Consider the following 18007-nt stretch of genomic DNA (forward strand, 5'->3'; position numbering starts at 1 on the left):
CTTTCTCAGGGTCACACAGCAAGTCAGGGCTGGAACTGAACTAACAATCTTGTGGTTTAACGTTCAGTCCTTAGCCAATTACAACACTGCCTGCCTGAAAGTTTCTTGCAGACATTCTGAAAAACCAAGATGCATTCATGCAAATAGACAGACATATCGATATTTATTTGTCCCCAGGGGAAAGTTTTGCTTCTTATAGAAGTTCTTTCAAAGAATAAATACATAAATATGCAGATATGTAAGGTTTCAATATGCTGCATTTTTTTCATCAATCACTAAAATGCCAAATCTATATAGTTCCATTAATGTGTAAGGTCACTGACTGAAGCGGACAGTGCAGTAACATGGAAAGATATTATTTTGTATGGCATTTTAGAGAATTTGGATACCAATACAGTTCCGGATTAAGCAGCTGTCTGCATCTAGTTTGCATATTCCCTATGTATGTTTCCATCTACAGTCCTAACTTATTTAAGTGCACTTAAGCTCAGAAAATACCTGGAAGAATGAGAGGTTGAGACCATAGCATGCTGCCACACCCACCACATGACAAATCACCTGGACTGGGACCTGAGTACAGCGGAAAACACCTCAGAACCACACTGGAACAATGGCAGTTATTTTTAAGGTGGCTGGAGTGCCAATTCTGCCACCAACCCCCAAGTTTTCCCTGGAAAAGTTGGAGGACCTGCTTGCAAGGCTGGATGCAGTTTAACATCAGAGTCACTTCTGGCGTTTACGGGATTCGAACTGGCAACCTTCCGATTGCTGGTGCAGATCCCTAGCTTCAGCGCCACTACTCCGCCCAGTGAACGTAACAAAGACAATAATCAGACAAACTGCCTAAACACTAGTTCCAAAGATACGCCAAATGCACCAACAGGAAGTAAAACACAGGTAGCTTTGGACCAGGTCACTTTCTTTAGACATTTCACTGGGGCAAAATGCCAAGGAAACACTTCAGCAGCAAAAGGTCATAACTGGTTACACACACATAATTTTTATACAGAAATGTTCCATTTGTAAATTTAGACTTGTCAACACCAAAGGTCAGAAAGCAAACAGACTGACGTGGAATCCTGAAAATGGGCCCCTCCCTGCTCTAAGCTGTGCTATTGTCCTTAATGTGTGCAAGTGGGCGATCACTTAAACAAGTATAAAGCAAGTCTGATTTAGGTAGATACTGAATAGATTTCATCTGGGAACAGTTCACTGACTTTTACAAGGATGAAAGGGAGAGAACAAAGACAGTAACTCACCTCACACAGAAATTAAGTGACTGGGTGGGGTTCAGAATATTTAAGAACTTATTTGGGTGGCTCTACTCTATCCTTCCTGATCTTTTATTGTAGCCTACTGAAAATGTCATCCTCTAGATCAAGACATTTTATCAATTTCAACTGAAACAATCTTGCACTGACAGGAAACAAGTCTTGCTTTGTTTAGAATATTTATTTAGTTTAAAACTGCCCCAATTAGGATAGCCTTCAAGACACCACAGTTCTCAAACAGGGATTTTCACTTTAATTAATTGTAGGTGCCTGTGAGCTGACTAGAGTGACCTTGTGCTAATATAGTATATGTGACAAGCAAAAGTTATAAATAAACAGAAGCAAGGCCACATTGATTAGAAGTTGCTGCCCTCAAATCAAAAAAGAACCTACAAGCTTATTTTTAACCACATTCTTTATCTAGGAAACCACTGGGTCCTCTGAGAAGCCAAACATAAGAATGCTGCAGTTTGAAAATTATTCAATTTAATCAAAACCCGTACAGCCATAGGAACACAAGAAATTTGACAAACAAACAATAGCAGACCATTCAGTTTAACTGGAGCTTGTTTGTTTAGCTAATAGCTGAACTGTCCCAATATCTCATCCAGATACTTCTTACAGGTTGTCCAGGTATCTGCTTCAGAACAGGCCATATAAATTAACCCAATCCAGCTCAAAAAGCTATGGTTTCACTCACTTGCCATTTTTATAGCACAATTGAAGCAAGAATCCAAAGTACAATTGTATGTTAGCTTGTATAACAAAAATGGGATGTGTAGGAAAATAATGCAGTCTGCCATACTACTCTAAATAGGTTAATTTTATTACATGCTCTAGAAATTTGGGAACCTTGTATACATGTAGACATGCACAGTACTTGTAAAGTGCGCTCTGCTGATGTAAGATCATTTTGTATTTTAAATTACTCTACTAAACCTGCACAATGAATGACCTAGAATCACAGTTCTGCATAATCTGACTGATGATGTAATCTCGAACAAACATAGAAGGCCAAAACATCTATTATCACACTGATCCTTACTAACTAGAACATAATAGCAAAAAACTGTGAAGTGTGAAAACTCCACCAATGAACTTTCCTTTCTTTTGGCCTTCAATGAATTAATCTGTTTTATACTGTACAGTGCTATTAACAGCATGGACTAGCACAAAGCCCTTAGCTGGGTTTACATGATTATAATACAGTATGAAAATGATGCACTAATGAGAATAAGTAAAAACAACAATTCCCCCTCTATAAAATGGGGTCAAATAAGAATGGACAATTTATGAAACACACAATCTTTAGGATGTGATGAGAAACTGTACAAGATTGTGGAAACTTTATCCAGACAGCACTCAGGTCCACAGAACACTGGAGCTATGAAGTTGCAGCTCTAATTATTATGCCATCAGGAAAACATTACCTTCAATTCAGAGTATATTCCTTTACATGTATTTACTGCATAGTTTTTATCCACTGTAAAGGATCAATTGATCTATTTTATGATCCAATGTAATGGTCACAGTGTTATTTGAGGTTGAACAACTTTTATACAATAAATTAAAACTAACATTGATCCGAACATCACTATGAAACTTTCAAACAACTTTTCAGTGTGGCCACGTTCTTTCTGTAAAGGTTAAATGAAGTATCCAGAAGCAGAGTGACTTACCATTTTCTTATAAAGATGCACAGTCCTTGCAAATCTTGACCCAGTCATTCTAAAGATACCTTACTGGTTTCTTATAAGATAAAGTTAACGGGTGTTTTACTGAGTGGGTTGGCAAAGTTTCATTTAGCATTTTGTAAGAGCTAAATCCTTTATAAATTTACCTTAGTTTGTGCTTAGTTTGAACTTAAGTAAAATTTTGCTTTGACATAGATATTCAAAGATTCTGTTCCATTCCCTCTAAGTTAAAGGTAATGAAATGTTCTTAATGTTAGCTCATTGTGACAATAGCATAGCTCTTAGATTGAATTTAGACAGCTAGAAAGGAGCATGAACTATTAGTCGAATAAGCATTCAGGGCATCAACATCAACAACATTTATTTATATAGCACATTTTCATACAAATAATGTAGCTCAAAGTGCTTCATATTGTTTTCTAAACGTATGAACTGTGAAATAGATAACATATAGAAAATGTAACCCAGATAATTAAGCGGCAGGTGGAATACCATAGACAAGAAGATTCCCTTTTTCTGTGTGCATTATCATCTTTTTTCTTTATTTTGTACGAACGGTTTGCTTTGAATTTAACTAAAATCTTTCAAATGAAAACACTTGCACTGTGAAGTTTTTTGTAAAACAAGTCAAACTTTTGCTGGAAGGCCTTTCAGATACCTGCATTTGAAAGATTTTGAACTAATTGGAATCCTATGACAAATGCAGTTACATATTGTAGACAGAGGTAGGGAGAGCTGGAAACTATCCTGATATAACAAATTCCATCCATCCATTTTCCAACCCGCTGAATCCGAACACAGGGTCACGGGGGTCTGCTGGAGCCAATCCCAGCCAACACAGGGCACAAGGCAGGAACCAATCCCGGACAGGGTGCCAACCTACCGCAGGACACACACAAACACACCCACACACCAAGCACACACTAGGGCCAATTTAGAATCACCAATCCACCTAACCTGCATGTCTTCGGACTGTGGGAGGAAACCGGAGCGCCCGGAGGAAACCCACGCAGACACAGGGAGAACATGCAAACTCCACGCAGGGAGGACCCGGGAAGTGAACCCAGGTCCCCAGATCTCCCACCTGCGAGGCAGCAGCGCTACCCACTGCGCCACCGTGCCGCCCGATATAACAAATTTTACAATTTATTTACTGTGTACGATACTTTTCACTCACTCAAAGTGGCCAAACAACACATTTAAGGCAAGAACCAGTCCTGAATAGGTTGGCTATATTAGAAATTGCACTCATGCATACACATAATCCAAGTCAATTTAGAGCAGTGGTTCTCAAAGTCTTTGGCGCGAGCACCAAGTGTCATGGCCAGGATATGGCAGACCACCTGTGGCACAGTCACTTATTAGTGTAAATATGCCGTTGAAATGAACATATACCCTTTTCCTAAATGCACTGAAAAACAAATCCTAACATTGGTCAGACATGAAGCATGCGCTTTACCATACTCAGAATACACAATACTACTATTATGACTAAGTAGCAGTGCTGATGTGTGATCCACGATAAGCTATCGGCATTGAAGAGTTTAATGGCAAGCACATTTACAAAACTAATTCAGCAGAAGGAATTGATGGAATCAAGACACTGCTTTTGTCAATAGTCAGGTTTCCAGGTTGACACCAGTATAGATTTATAATGGAGTCCCATGTAGGGCCAAGATTGGCTGCATGAGAGAGGGAACCAGTGTGTTAAGAAACGTTTAAACAGAGGGAATGATTGCTGCAAACGAACAACAGTACAGTAGAAGATTAAGTTGCTATTACTTGAAGGAAACTTGGACAAAGGACTCTGTGGTGGTGCAGTAGAGTTACTGATCGGCCCTATATAGTAAAAAAGTTATATTTAGTAGCATGTAGGTCTGGCAGCAGCTTGACTGTTATAAATAAAAACAGAAGTACATAATAAATATAACACATCTGGGAGACGTAATCATTTCCTTCTGGACCAATTAAAATCACCTTTAGGGCCACACTTTGAGAACCATTATTTAAAATAACGCATGAAACGATTTTGGGACAGTATAGGTAAAAAGTGAAGAAGCCCATATAGACATTTGGGGCAAATAGTGTCCACACAAGCATTCATGCAATCAGGCGGTTAAACCGAGCTGCCTAATAAACCACCGTGTCACAAAAAATATAAATATACTAATCATAAGCAAGGCACTGATATTTATATGAAAAATGAAAAGAAGTAAAAATGACAACGTTGAACTAAATTAAGCGTTCGGCGTAGTGTAACTATTAACTCCTGTGAAAACATGCACTAATATTAGATTAAATAAAAAAAAATCTAGTAATTCCCAATTCCTATGGCTTTTACTCTGGTACTTGGCAGATGCAAACGAAAACGAGACGAAAGTTTGGCAACCACAAACCGTTTAAAAGGCTCTGCATTCATCCCACTTTTACTCCTTCACTTTTCACGCCACTCTTTGCACATAAGAGGCGATTTAGAACATCTATGAAGCGTCGAAAGAAAAATTAAAACGGCTCACAGCAGTGATGCCCGCCCAGGATTTGTATGTCGACGCAGCTGGGAACATTTTTTAAGATTACACGAAGGCGTTTTCCTTTGCTTTATTTACCTCATTCGACTATTTGAAAGCGTAGGGTCCGCGGGCGTAACGCCCATAAATCCCTCCCCACTCCCACATTGGCACAAACCCCAGTAAGTGTTTATTTCAATTGGCTAAACTGGCTGCCAATTTCAACCTGCCATTGGTGATTGGATTCTGAAAATTACTACATTGCGTGAATGCCGACGCCTCTTCAGAGATGAGTCTGCTATACCCTCTTGGTATTGGTTAACTAATCTAACAGTCTTGAACCCACCTACAATTTCGGAGAAGTATTGGGCGAGATGTGCCTGTTACGGGCTCCCGATGGCTAAAGCTGCTGTCCGTCAATTTTCATAGGCGGGGCTCGGAGCTGTCAGACTCGAGAAGTGGCGCTTCCGTCTCGAATCTGCGGAAACGAGCCAGTTCGAGAGTCGGTGGCTTGTGGTAAGGGGGGAGTCGGCCGCGCACTTCTAATAATCACATTATTATTGATCCGAATTTAAAGAGAGCATAAGGAGCAAGTTAAGGAGAAGTCAGCAACCATTGGGGGAAGTCGTACTGGACATGGGTGATAAGGCAGGCACCAGGTAAGCAGTACGACGCTTCTCTTTGGGGGGGTTTGATGCGGGTTGGAAGAGAGGGAGGGGAGCAGTGTTGTATGGGGGATCCTCCTTGGAATTAATTCGAAAATTGTGACATTTACAAGCAGTAATGGAGACGCGTTTACAAATGCCTGTGTGTCTGTGGTTAAAGAACCTAGGAGCCGATCGCAAGGAGAGAAGTGGCGAGAGGAGAAGGCGCTGCATATTAATGTAGTGATTGATGATTGTCAACCCGAAAAGCTCACGAGACTGAGCAGAGTCGTGACGGCTCTTCTCGGAGGGAGGGGTTCATCCCCCCGCCCCTCTGTGAGAAAAATATAAAAAAAATCAGTCGGCCTTGCGTTCCAGATGCGGAAACATAAATATTGAATCAGTCACCCTCTGCAAAAATGGGGAAACATACTCGTAAGCGTCCCGTAGGGTCCTGGGGATAAAGCGATGCTTGACTGTCTGGCTTTATTTTAGGATGCTGCACATGCATGCGCATCTCCCATCTGTTTCATACACATTCGCATACATTTGTACACCTCTTATCTGTAGGTTGTCTGCACCTTGTCTGTGTATAAAATCTACTTGTCTACAATTGGTTTCTGTGTACAGTAGGGGGCTTTATTTCTGTTACCTGCTAGATCCATGCTTCGGCAACCTTCATGTAAGTATGGAGGTTACCAGCGAGCCCACTTTACGAGTGCCAGTGACATCACACCGGTAAGTGACTTTATTTTGGTGGTGGGTGTGCTGCAGCTCCAAAGACGCAGTATATCCCCTCAGCTAAATATGTTTTTTAAAGTGTCCGTCCATTATTTTTATTTATCACCCAATTATTTAATACAGCACCACTAACAGAAAAGTGTGCTACGTGACGCTTTACAGAGAAAACAGCTTTCCTGTAATAAAGGGAAAATTAGTGGGCACAATACAATTTATAGTTATAGTGTAAGCAGAAACAAACGGCTTAGATAAGCTTATGCTTCAAAGGTGGAGAACACGTTATGCAGCGTGTTAATACTCCTATAATTCCATTTTAGGGAATTTAATGTAGTAAGAACAAGTCTAGAAAGCCAGACTAAGTTGGATTTTCCGCCTTGATTTAGATTTTACAGCTGAGAAAGTTTCAGTATGTAGTGGCTGCAAAACTAAATGAACCTTCGACGAAGAAGTCTTTCATAGTGTTTCTGAATTCCATCACAAGAATGCTTTCCATTTGTCAGTTTTTAGAGAGATGGACAGTGTAATTAGCATTAGCTTGTGTAGTTAAAACTAGTACTGTTTACGTGCTTTTAAACTTGTTTGAAATGGTAAGCCAAAAAATTTTTATTTTTCTGTCGTGAAATCTTTAGGCTTTACACTGGAAATAATTATAATTCCATCAGAACTCTTTTACTAGTGGGAACTAGTCCCTTTGTATATCATATCTCTTCTCAAGTAAACTATTGACTTTATATCTTCTTTGCTTTTGGAAACCGAGTTACTTCCTCCATTTGTTCTAGGAACCTGTTTAATCCATTTGAGGGTTGCTGGGAGCCAACACCAGTCCTGACAGCATACTCATGTTCTTGAGTTATTCAGGTCTAAATAACTATCTGTGCCATTTACTCTGCACAAATTTGTCCTTTTGCTGCACACTTCTGAAGCTAGTGTTCTAGCTATCAGTCAATCTATGCCCATTTAGGGCAGATATGCTTTTAGTGAACATGAGCACTTAGTTGCATTCACCTGCTGAACATTATGGGGCAAAGATAAACCAACGATTTATTTTCAGATCAGACAAAAGGAGATAATGGGTAAAGTATGACAATTTACTGCTAGAAAGAAGAAAATTAATGAACACAAAAAATAAGTTGGTGAAATATATGCTAGAGGAAAAGGTTTTTTTTTTTTTTTTTTTTTTTTAAAATGAGTTTCTTATATATTGTAATGATGGTATTTCCATCACCCAAAGGTAAGTACTTTTGAGGAGGCTGGTCTGGCTGGTTTCAGTTCATTCTTCATGGCTAAGCTATCTAAGTCTGAGTCTTTTTGACACCTGCTCTTTAATATATGTCCGGTCTTGCTCATGTCTGCCAGTACTGGATTTCTAGTATGTGGCGCTTTTTAATTTACTATTTAATTTACTATTCAGTTTTTTTTTTTTGATACTGTATTGTGCTCTTGTTCACCCTGTAAAGCATCTTGTAATGGCATACGTTGTTAACTGCACTATGCAAATAGAGATTGACTCATTATTAGAGGAAGAAGGTGTCAGTGCAGTACTGGATTCTGAGTTGTGTTTGTCTGTACCACTTGTTCTTTTTATATATATATATATATATATATATATATATATATATATGAAATGAAGTTCTTCTTTTTCTCCATTTCATTCTAATGTGAACAATTTTGAGGAAAACAGGCCATTCAGACAAACTACATTATCTTAACCTGTAACTCTCCTTGCTGACTCTTCAAGGTTACGTCTTTCTACTTATTTAATGGCAATGTGACAGCAAGGTACTGTATATATATTTTGGCCTCATTCTTAGAACACCATTGTCAGATGATAGATTCATCATTAACCCTAAGTTAAATGTAAAACAGTCATGACCATGTCTGGTACCTAGATAGGTGTAAAATGGCAAAGGTGGGTAGAAGTACATTCTTTTTTATAAATTGTTATTGAATAGTTTATAAATTATGGTATACAGTCAGGTGCTGACTTACAGTTCCATTTGGGACTGAACATTTGGCCATATGTTGAATTGGCTGTATGTCCGTCGCAAAGTGTACAGGTCATTATGATTTAGGCACTGTGAGTCTGGTGTGGGTCACCAGTATGCACACTTTAACTATTGGTACAGAGTAGCATAAACTGATATTTGAGTTTCTGTGGCCTTTTTTCATGGTGCCGTGTAGTACTTCTGAACTGCCACTCCGCTGTTATTATGCCTTTCAATACCCATCCTGTGTAGCAGTTTGGAAGTGCTGTTAAGTTGTGCTCTCCAAACTTCATGAGAGAACCGCTCATTGTTCATGTGCTTTTGCTTCTCCATGACCAATTGATGCTTCATGGGGGACCCTTCCCATGCTCGTCATTCATTTGTTGGTACTTCTTAGCAATTGACCGACACTTTAATGGAGAAAGCTTGTGTAATGTAGTGGGATTAAAGAAGTCGGTCATGAAAGGAAAGTACCAACTCATCTGTTATTCACACCTGCTCATCAGTAACAAAAAATAAAATTAAAAGACATGTTCACCATAAGTAAGAATGGCTTTAACTCAGTCGGCTATAAATCATCACATGACTGTGTATCATTTAATTTACATTGATCCTTTTTTGTGAATATTTAGTTTTTATATTAAAGGTGGTGCCCGACCTAATCTGAAATCTAGGGTCAGACGTGTTACACACAATTGTATGACATTTCTAATAGTTCCCAGATTGTCAAGAGACAAAAAGAAATTTATTTAGATATTTGTAATCGTAAACACTCTGGGTATTTTAAAAGTAGTGACTGCGTTTCCATGTTCCCAGTGAGACCCTTGCCCCTTATCTCACTTTTGGTAGTGTTTCTGAGTCCTCGTAGACATTCACACATTCAAAGGAGCTTCTTCCTTTATATGTTGCTTCTATAACCTCTTTACAAAGCTGGTTTGCTGCTCAGGTATCTCCACGAGGCCTAGTCCCACACATGGGGACAGGTGAGCTGAGTAAGATACTAGCTAGTGCCCTTTTGGATCAATACATACTTTCCTATTGCTGTTACTATTGCCATTACTAATGAATTTTTGTTTAATATTACTATAATTTATTAATAAATTACTTGGTTAGTTCATGGAAAGCAAGGTGTTATTAATTTAAGATTACCTTCTGAGACTTGCAAATCTAGTGCTGTTTGCTAGCCCTCATAATCATTGTGTTCATTGTTTTTTCGGAGGCAATCTACTTTGCATTTGGGACATGAGAGTAAGAGTCAGGGACCACATTGCTAGCACCTATAACATTTAAGCTAGATAACACTGCAGTGTGAAGGTATGTGTCCAGAATGTAATATCCCTTCTTGTAAGGTAGTACACAAATGGAGTGTTTGGATGCAGAAATATTTAGTCTGAGATGGCTATGTTTACACTTGACAAATCATGCCCTTGAATGTTATGTAGATCAACAAATTGATTATTAATTGATTGTGCTGTTGTTAGGTTAGATAAATTGCTTATCCTAATTCTGTCTAAAATTCACTAGTAGACCTCTGTTTCTTGGCAACCTTGACCACATATCATGTATGCTTTCCTGGCACTATTGTAATACAGAAAATCATCTATTAAACAGATCTGCCCTCTTCCTTCCTGTGGGCCATCACTTGTGCCATTGCTTATTTTTGATATCATCTGCAAGGTACCTCAAGTGGAACTACAGTAGAAATGGTTGAAATTGATTAGGCCGTTCTGAGTGGAATATACTATAGCATACCCTTTGCTATTACTGAGGGCCCTTTCATAGTACAGTAACCCTTTATAACCATAAATGCAATAAAAAGGACACATTTGTAACAAGTGTTTTTTTTAACCATTAAAAGTGCAATGCAAAGGAAAACAAATGCATACTGTTACCCAAGGACAGCCTATTTAGGTCTAATGTCTTTGCCAACCTGATGAAGCGGCTTACAAACTCCCAGAATGTCAAAAGTACACCAAAAGATACTTCACTTCCTCTCTCTCTCTCTCTTTCTCTCTCACCCATTTTTTTCTCTCTCTTCCTTCCACTAGTTGAGGTTTTGTCCTGAAGTCTCATTTTGCTTCAAAGACATCACTCCATTAGAAGCTTTAAGCCTGCTTGCAGGGTCACTTCCCACATCAGAATGGCTTTACTTCTGTGACAGTAACCGTTGGTCTGTTCATCCCTGACACTTTCTTTCATCTTAGGAGGCAATGTGGTCTCTCTTGTTATAGCTCTTTGGTCTTTCTCTGTCCTAGTCATAAGGGAGGGTCTTACTCTGTCCTATACATGTGCGTCTTTCTCATAGTCCCCAGAAGCATGTAGCACACAATTGTACCATCAGTGGCAGTCATATGCAAGACTGCTCCTGTGGCAGCTGTGATTCTCACTCTCTCATCCCCAAAGATATCTCCTGTGGGACATTCGGCTACCTTGTGCCATGCTGGTGGTACCCTTGCTCCTAGCAAACAATTGCTCCTCACTCATTTTACAATTGTGTCTCTTCCCTTCTTGCATTCCTTTTTCAATCTTGCGTACCTCCCTCATAATAACTGCAGTTTAAAAAGTGTACTATTTCCATTTTGAGTTTTCTATTAACGAGATGCCTTTTAACATGTTGGTCATTGTTAAGACAAACCATAGTTTAATTTGTGACTTTTATTTAGGACTGTACAGTGATAAATATGAACAAGTTAGAACTGGCAGACCTAAACACTATGCCATTACTGCTCTGCTGTGTGGGCAGTAGGGACAGGGTGTTACGGTATCTGAATGCTCCAGTACCATAGCCAGCTCTGATACATATGGCAAATGACATTCATCGCAGGCTGTAGTTCACTGTACACTGCTACACTACACATTCAGCTTGAACAGCTTGCTATTTTTTTTATTACCCACTTCTTCTCTGAGTGCATTTATTTGAAACTCTCACACGCCTTTAATACTTTGATTACAGTTGAGAGGCCGCTGACTATAAAGACTTGCATACCTTTGCCCTTTTAAGTTGGCAAAGCCAGCCAAATAAAGTAGCCTTATCACTCTGATATAGTGATTGCGAATGACATAAATATATAATCAGTCACTCAAGTGATCTTTGCTTAAAACGTATGCAGAGAGATTACTGATGTATCATTACATTTTTCCAAGTGCTTTACAAATCATCCATCTGTATGTTATTCAACTCACTTAATATAGGTGTGGGGTACAGAACTTATCTTGACAGCATTAGGTGCAGAGCAGGAACCAAAACTGGATGAGGGCACCAGCCTTATAAATCATGGTGGCCTAAATTAAAATTGGAAATAAATATTCAATTACTAAACTCAAGGTACGTTGCTGTTCAATGATATTCCATAAGAACCCTTTCATTTTTACTTTGAGTTAAGGAAAGTTGTAGTTATGCAATGCAAATACTTCTGATATATCCAGTACAGAAAATACAAAAAAAAATGACATCAGATGTGCAACAATAGACTTACAACAAGGAGGAAGATAAATATAGAAGTCAGTATTGCAGTTACTAAGATATCACACTTCAGAAGATGCACTCTGAATAAGTATCTTTTCAGTGCTATTTTGAAATTGGAATTGGATGTCAGGAGGTTCCCCCTTTACATCTTCTCATTTAATTTTAGCCCCTTTCCTACATGATGCTTTTACACTTTTCTCCTTCTTTATTGAGGGAGGAATAGAATGGTGGAGCAACAGCCAGGTGCATCTACTTTTTTTTGCTTTATTGTTGGTATGCCATTTAGATAGAATTTATTTGTCTCCAGGGGAGAAATTTGGTCTTTTACAGAAGCTTTTTAAATGAATACACACACACACACACACGCACACACACACACACACACACACACACTATGGTCTGAACACACACCAGAATGACTAGAAAGAAAGAAAACTTCTGAATTGACAGTCACAGTCATAGCCACAGGAAGGCATTATGCAGACGTATTGCTGTTGGTATAAAGGAGCCCAAGTTGTGTTTCCTGAGAAACTTGTGCTGAAGAATTTGTTGGCTGAAAGTCCTTAGTGTCAGTGTTTCAGAGAGAGGATGTGCAGCATTGTTCATAATGATGCTTGGTATTAATTTGCTCCTTTGCTACTACCTCCAGAAGGTCCAGAGTGCAACCCATAACTGAGCTGGCCTTTTTGATTAGCTTGTTGATTCAGTGGGCCTCTCTTGAAGTGATGTTACCAGACTAGCACACCACAGCGTAGACAATTTCACTGTCTATTGCAGAGTTGTAGAAGATGTGAAGGATGTCATTACCCACATTGAAAAAATGCAGTCACCTAAGGAAAAAAAAAGAGCCTGCTGTGTTCTTTCTTATATACTGTAGTTCCTCTGTGTTCCGAGACCAATCCGTTTTTAGTCTGAAGTGTACAGAGTGAAGAGAAAAGGAGAGGGGACTGTTCCTTGTGGTGCTAAAGTTTTGCTCACATCTATATCCGAGACGCAGTCCTTGAGTCTCACAAATTATGGTCTGCCCGAAAAATAGTCTGTTATCCAGGACACCATAAGCTCCTCCACCTGCATATCACTGAGCTTACTCCTTAACAATGATGGCTGGATAGTATTGAAGGCGCTGTAGAAATCAAAAAACCTAATCCTTCTAGTGCTGCCAGTTTTGTGTGGGCCTTGTGGAGCATATAGGCAATTGTATCCTCCACTCCAGTCTCTGTCTGATAGGCAAACTGCAGTGAGTCCAGGTGGCCTACTACAAGAGGACTCTTGTAGTCCAGGACTAGCCTTTCAAAGGTCTTCATGATATAAGATGTAAATGCCACTGGTCTGTAGTCATTAGGTGAAGAGACGTCTGCCTTCCTTGGAACAGGAACAATGCAGGATGTTTTCCGCAGCAGAATAATTTTTTGGAGCTTTGATGCTGTGATTGGCAAACATATTCTGGTCCCATAGTGGATGTATCTGATGATGGTTTAAGGAAGCATTACCCTGCCTGTGGTTATGGGGGGGGTTGTGGTTTGGGGGGTGTCCTTGGAATCATTGTGTCAGACCATCACTCCCAAGAGCGCTTTGAGTACTGAGAAAAGCGCTATATAAATGTAATGAATTATTATTATTATTATTATTATTATTATTAGAGGTTCTAAGTGGAACTAATACCAAAATAAATCTCACTAAGTCTCCTCACGTGGGGCACTTTTTTAATTTCAAAATGGCAAAGTTTAAAAGGAATCTAAGGCTGGGTTTATACTTCATGTGATGCATGCGGATGCTGCTGCTACTCAAGCAGTGTACTGTTTATACTTGAGCACGTACTTTACGTAAATCTGGAAGATTTTAACAAGTGGCAGTGCAAGATATCATCACAGTGAGAAAACAATATTCAGCTTCCCTGTGTTTTGAATTGTTGAAACATCCATTAAATTCCCAGGACACCTTGCCCCAGTATCACTGAAAAGAAGGAATGTTTAATGATTACAACCATCAGTGCAGGGACGCGTCCATTCCAGCTAGCATCGGGCATGAGGCTGAAACGATCTCTGGATAGGGCATCAGCTTATTGCAAGGAGCGAGCAAGCGCACATATACACTAGTGTCATTTTAGCATGACCAAATCCCCAAACCTGCATGTCCGTGGAAGGAAACTGGAGCTTACTCTGGAAACCCACCAGGAAAATGTACAAACTTCAGGCAGGGAACACCAGGGACCAGGTGACTCCCTACTGCAAGGCTGCAGTGCCACTGCTCTGCCACGCCCCCACATGTGGAATTATTAACAGTATTAATTATTGTAATGAAGTTAATGATTTATCTGTAAAATGTAATGTACATGCTTTAACACATTTCATCATGAAAATGATATCAAGTATAAATCTAAGGATTTTAATGTGCAGAGATCTAGAGTATCCTAAATTTAATCTATTCTGTGTAGCAATCACTGCCTGCCGCTGCTGTCAGCACAGAAGGAAACCCCAGAAGCATGTAGCGATTAACATCTGGGTCAGTTTTAAGATGATGTTTATGATGTTCTACTTTAATCTCATACTTTATTTTGTCATTAAAGTCAACTGAACGCTGGGAAAGTGTTGCAGCTATGATCCGAGTGTGCATCCGTATGGAAGCCTATATTTAAAAGTGTCAGGTCTAGCCTGCAAAATTCTTTAAACTGAGTAGCACTTGTTACAAGAGCATAACTGGGCTTTGATCTTCTGGGTAGCTGTATGTAATTTTTAAAAGTACCATTGTCCTCACCACAAGGAAAGAAAAGTTTAGAATGTGGTATAGATATATGATGTAATTCACTCCTCCCCGTAGGAGAAAGGGAGAAGTGCTGTGCACGTTAGGCCAACAGCTGAGACTTGGTTGTGGATGGTGTGTTACTTTGTTTTAAATTTTGAAATTGCATTGTGACAGGGTTTTCTTAATTGTGTGCCTTTTATCTTCTTAGTTTGATTTTTATAAATTAATTTTATTTTGAAAAATTTTTATAAAGGTTGCATTTGCTGCAACATTACTTTTGTATCCTCGGCACATGAGGGCATCTGTGCTGTAGTATATTCTGCATTGAAGGGTCCTTCTATTTAAGATGGCTTCTCGCTTCCCTCCAGTGCTTCTAGCTTCTTCTGTAACTGTGACCAGTATTAACATGTAAGAAAATCGTGTTGTGCCACTGTTCCTGTAGTGATGCTCCCATCAATCGTCCACCAATCTATCCATCCATCCATCCATTTTCCAACCCGCTGAATCCGAACACAGGGTCACGGGGGTCTGCTGGAGCCAATCCCAGCCAACACAGGGCACAAGGCAGGAAACAATCCTGGGCAGGGTGCCAACCCACCGCAGGACACACACAAACACACCCACACACCAAGCAGACACTAGGGCCAATTTAGCACCGCCAATCCACCTAACCTGCATGTCTTTGGACTGTGGGAGGAAACCGGAGCGCCCGGAGGAAACCCACGCAGACACGGGGAGAACATGCAAACTCCACGCAGGGAGGACCCGGGAATCGAACCCAGGTCCCCAGATCTCCCAACTGCAAGGCAGCAGCGCTACCCACTGTGCCACCGTGCCGCCCTCCACCAATCTAAATCGGCTGATTTTCACTACAAAATACACTTTATCAGTAAATTGGTCACAAAAATGTTTGTTTTCAGCTTTTGTTTTTCTAAGCTTTAAAGTAATTAATGGTGGTAGTCTTTTATTTGAGGTATTACACTAGTTGAGCTAGGCACATCATTTTTTGCAGTGAACTTGAAAGCAGTAAGGCCAACTTTACTGAAGAGAGAGAAGATTCGAATATTAGGCTTTTCATTAAATAAAGTGGAGTAATAAAATGAGAAAAAGAAAGTGGAGGAGTCATCCTCTGCTATTAGACAAGTGGCAAAAAAGCTATACCTTTTTATTTTGTCCTTTAATTAACAAGAACACTGCTTGTCTGATTTTTGGATAGGGAGTGATCCTGTGTGAGATACAGCAGTTTGAATTTTCAATTAGAAAAAAGAGATAAAGGAGAATTTGAAATTGCTGCCTAGTAAATTATAGGCTTGTTAGCTTTACAGCAAAATTGGTCTATTTTACTTGTAAACTTGTTAAGCATGTTAGTCTTGTATCCTCTTAATAATCATGAATATATGATTGATTTGCATCTTTTTTTTAAGGTTTCTACTGTGTTTATTATTTTTTTGTGTGTGTCAAACAGTAATTTTGGGTAAGAAATTATTATTAATGGTAATCTGTGTTTTTATAATTATATCTCATAAATTAGAAATGCCTAGCTTGTTAATGGAAAAAACAAACACAAAAAAGTGTATAAATATAGTACATGTATATTTTAACAGCAAAAAAAGCTGTAGTGCAATCAATGATTTAAAAATGATTAAAACCTGTAAGTGCATGCATTTTTACACTTAAGCCTTGTTTAGCTGCCAATGTCAATTAACTTAATCAATATGTGAGAGAACAAAATGTTAGACAAATGACAAAAACTACTTTTTTTTAAATTAAGCAATGTTTCAGATAAGTACATTACAGAAGAAATGAAACAATATGATGGCTTGTAATTATGAGAACCATTTTATTTCCTTTAAGCCATATGTTTTACAGTATGGATAAATATTTTATCTGCATATTTTATTAGTTAAAAATGCATGTATTTTAATGGTATTTTTTATTTTGGTATTTTTATGGTCGGTGAACAATTTAATTTTAAGAATTTAATTTTGTTAATAAAGCATTAATGGATGACACCTGTGGCCTATAGTTTAATTATACTGTACAAATACCAAAGTTAACACTTTAATATAGAGCATACATTTTCTTTGTCTCTGGTTATGTAGGAACTTAGAGTAAAAGCTGTTTAAAGAGATAAAGGAAATAAAATCTGATTTGGCCAGTCTAGTAACATCATATCGACGATTGGTATCAGCCCTAAAAACAATCCTGATAGGAGCATCTCTAGTTTCCTGCTCAGCAGTGCACAAGACCGTGCCATTACCCAAATTTGTCAAAGCTGTGAAAGAGAGTAAAACACATTTTGAGAATAGGGAGGTATAGATAAGTGTGTGCCACCACTGGTAGAAGGGCTCAACTAGGATATGAAAGGCCCTGTAAATGTCCTGGGTATCCTGGAAGAACAATAACCATAAAGGCGAGTACAGGAAAGGAATTGTTGTGACTGGCAGAAACAACACCTTTAGAGCAGTAGCCACAGGTTTTTATTCCAACTAATTACAAATCAATGCGTCATTCTTACTTTAAATTAAATTGTATTAAATTGTTTAGTGAGCTGACCTTTTTATTTTCTTTTTAAGAAGTGCAGAAATATTTTTAACGTTTGGCAAAGATACTTACTGTACTTAAGTTTTTGTTGCTGTTTTATGTTTAACTTGCTGTTTTCTTTTGAAGAGTGTGTTGTCTTGATTATATCCAAGTTCTGACAAACACGGAATGTAAGGGGCACAACTACTAGAGCGCCATATTCACTTGTCTTCTGAGTTGTATTTCTCAATAATCAGGCAAGTGAAAATGGCAATAAAGTAAGTATTCATTGTTGTTTATAATGGAGTCTACACTGCTCATGCTAATTATCAGCAGACCCCCGTGACCCTGTATTAGGATATAGCGGGTTGGATAATGACTGACTGACTATGACAATTACGAGTATTTCTCATCCCGGTAACTAAACAAATCGA

The 18007-nt window shown here is 38.9% G+C and overlaps 1 protein-coding gene across 1 annotated transcript in view; it reads left to right on the top strand.

Annotated features, from left to right (window-relative positions):
* Nucleotides 1-5906: 5906 nt before the first annotated feature.
* Nucleotides 5907-18007, top strand: part of LOC114648746 (arrestin red cell) — a 109294-nt gene continuing 97193 nt past the window's right edge. The window contains exon 1 of the mRNA XM_028797963.2: nucleotides 5907-6131. Coding sequence (XP_028653796.1) covers nucleotides 6109-6131 — 23 coding nt within the window. The 5' untranslated portion in view covers nucleotides 5907-6108. The remainder of the gene's footprint in view (nucleotides 6132-18007) is intronic.

Source organism: Erpetoichthys calabaricus, chromosome 3, assembly GCF_900747795.2.
Source record: "Erpetoichthys calabaricus chromosome 3, fErpCal1.3, whole genome shotgun sequence".
Classification (NCBI taxonomy): Eukaryota; Metazoa; Chordata; class Cladistia; order Polypteriformes; family Polypteridae; genus Erpetoichthys; species Erpetoichthys calabaricus.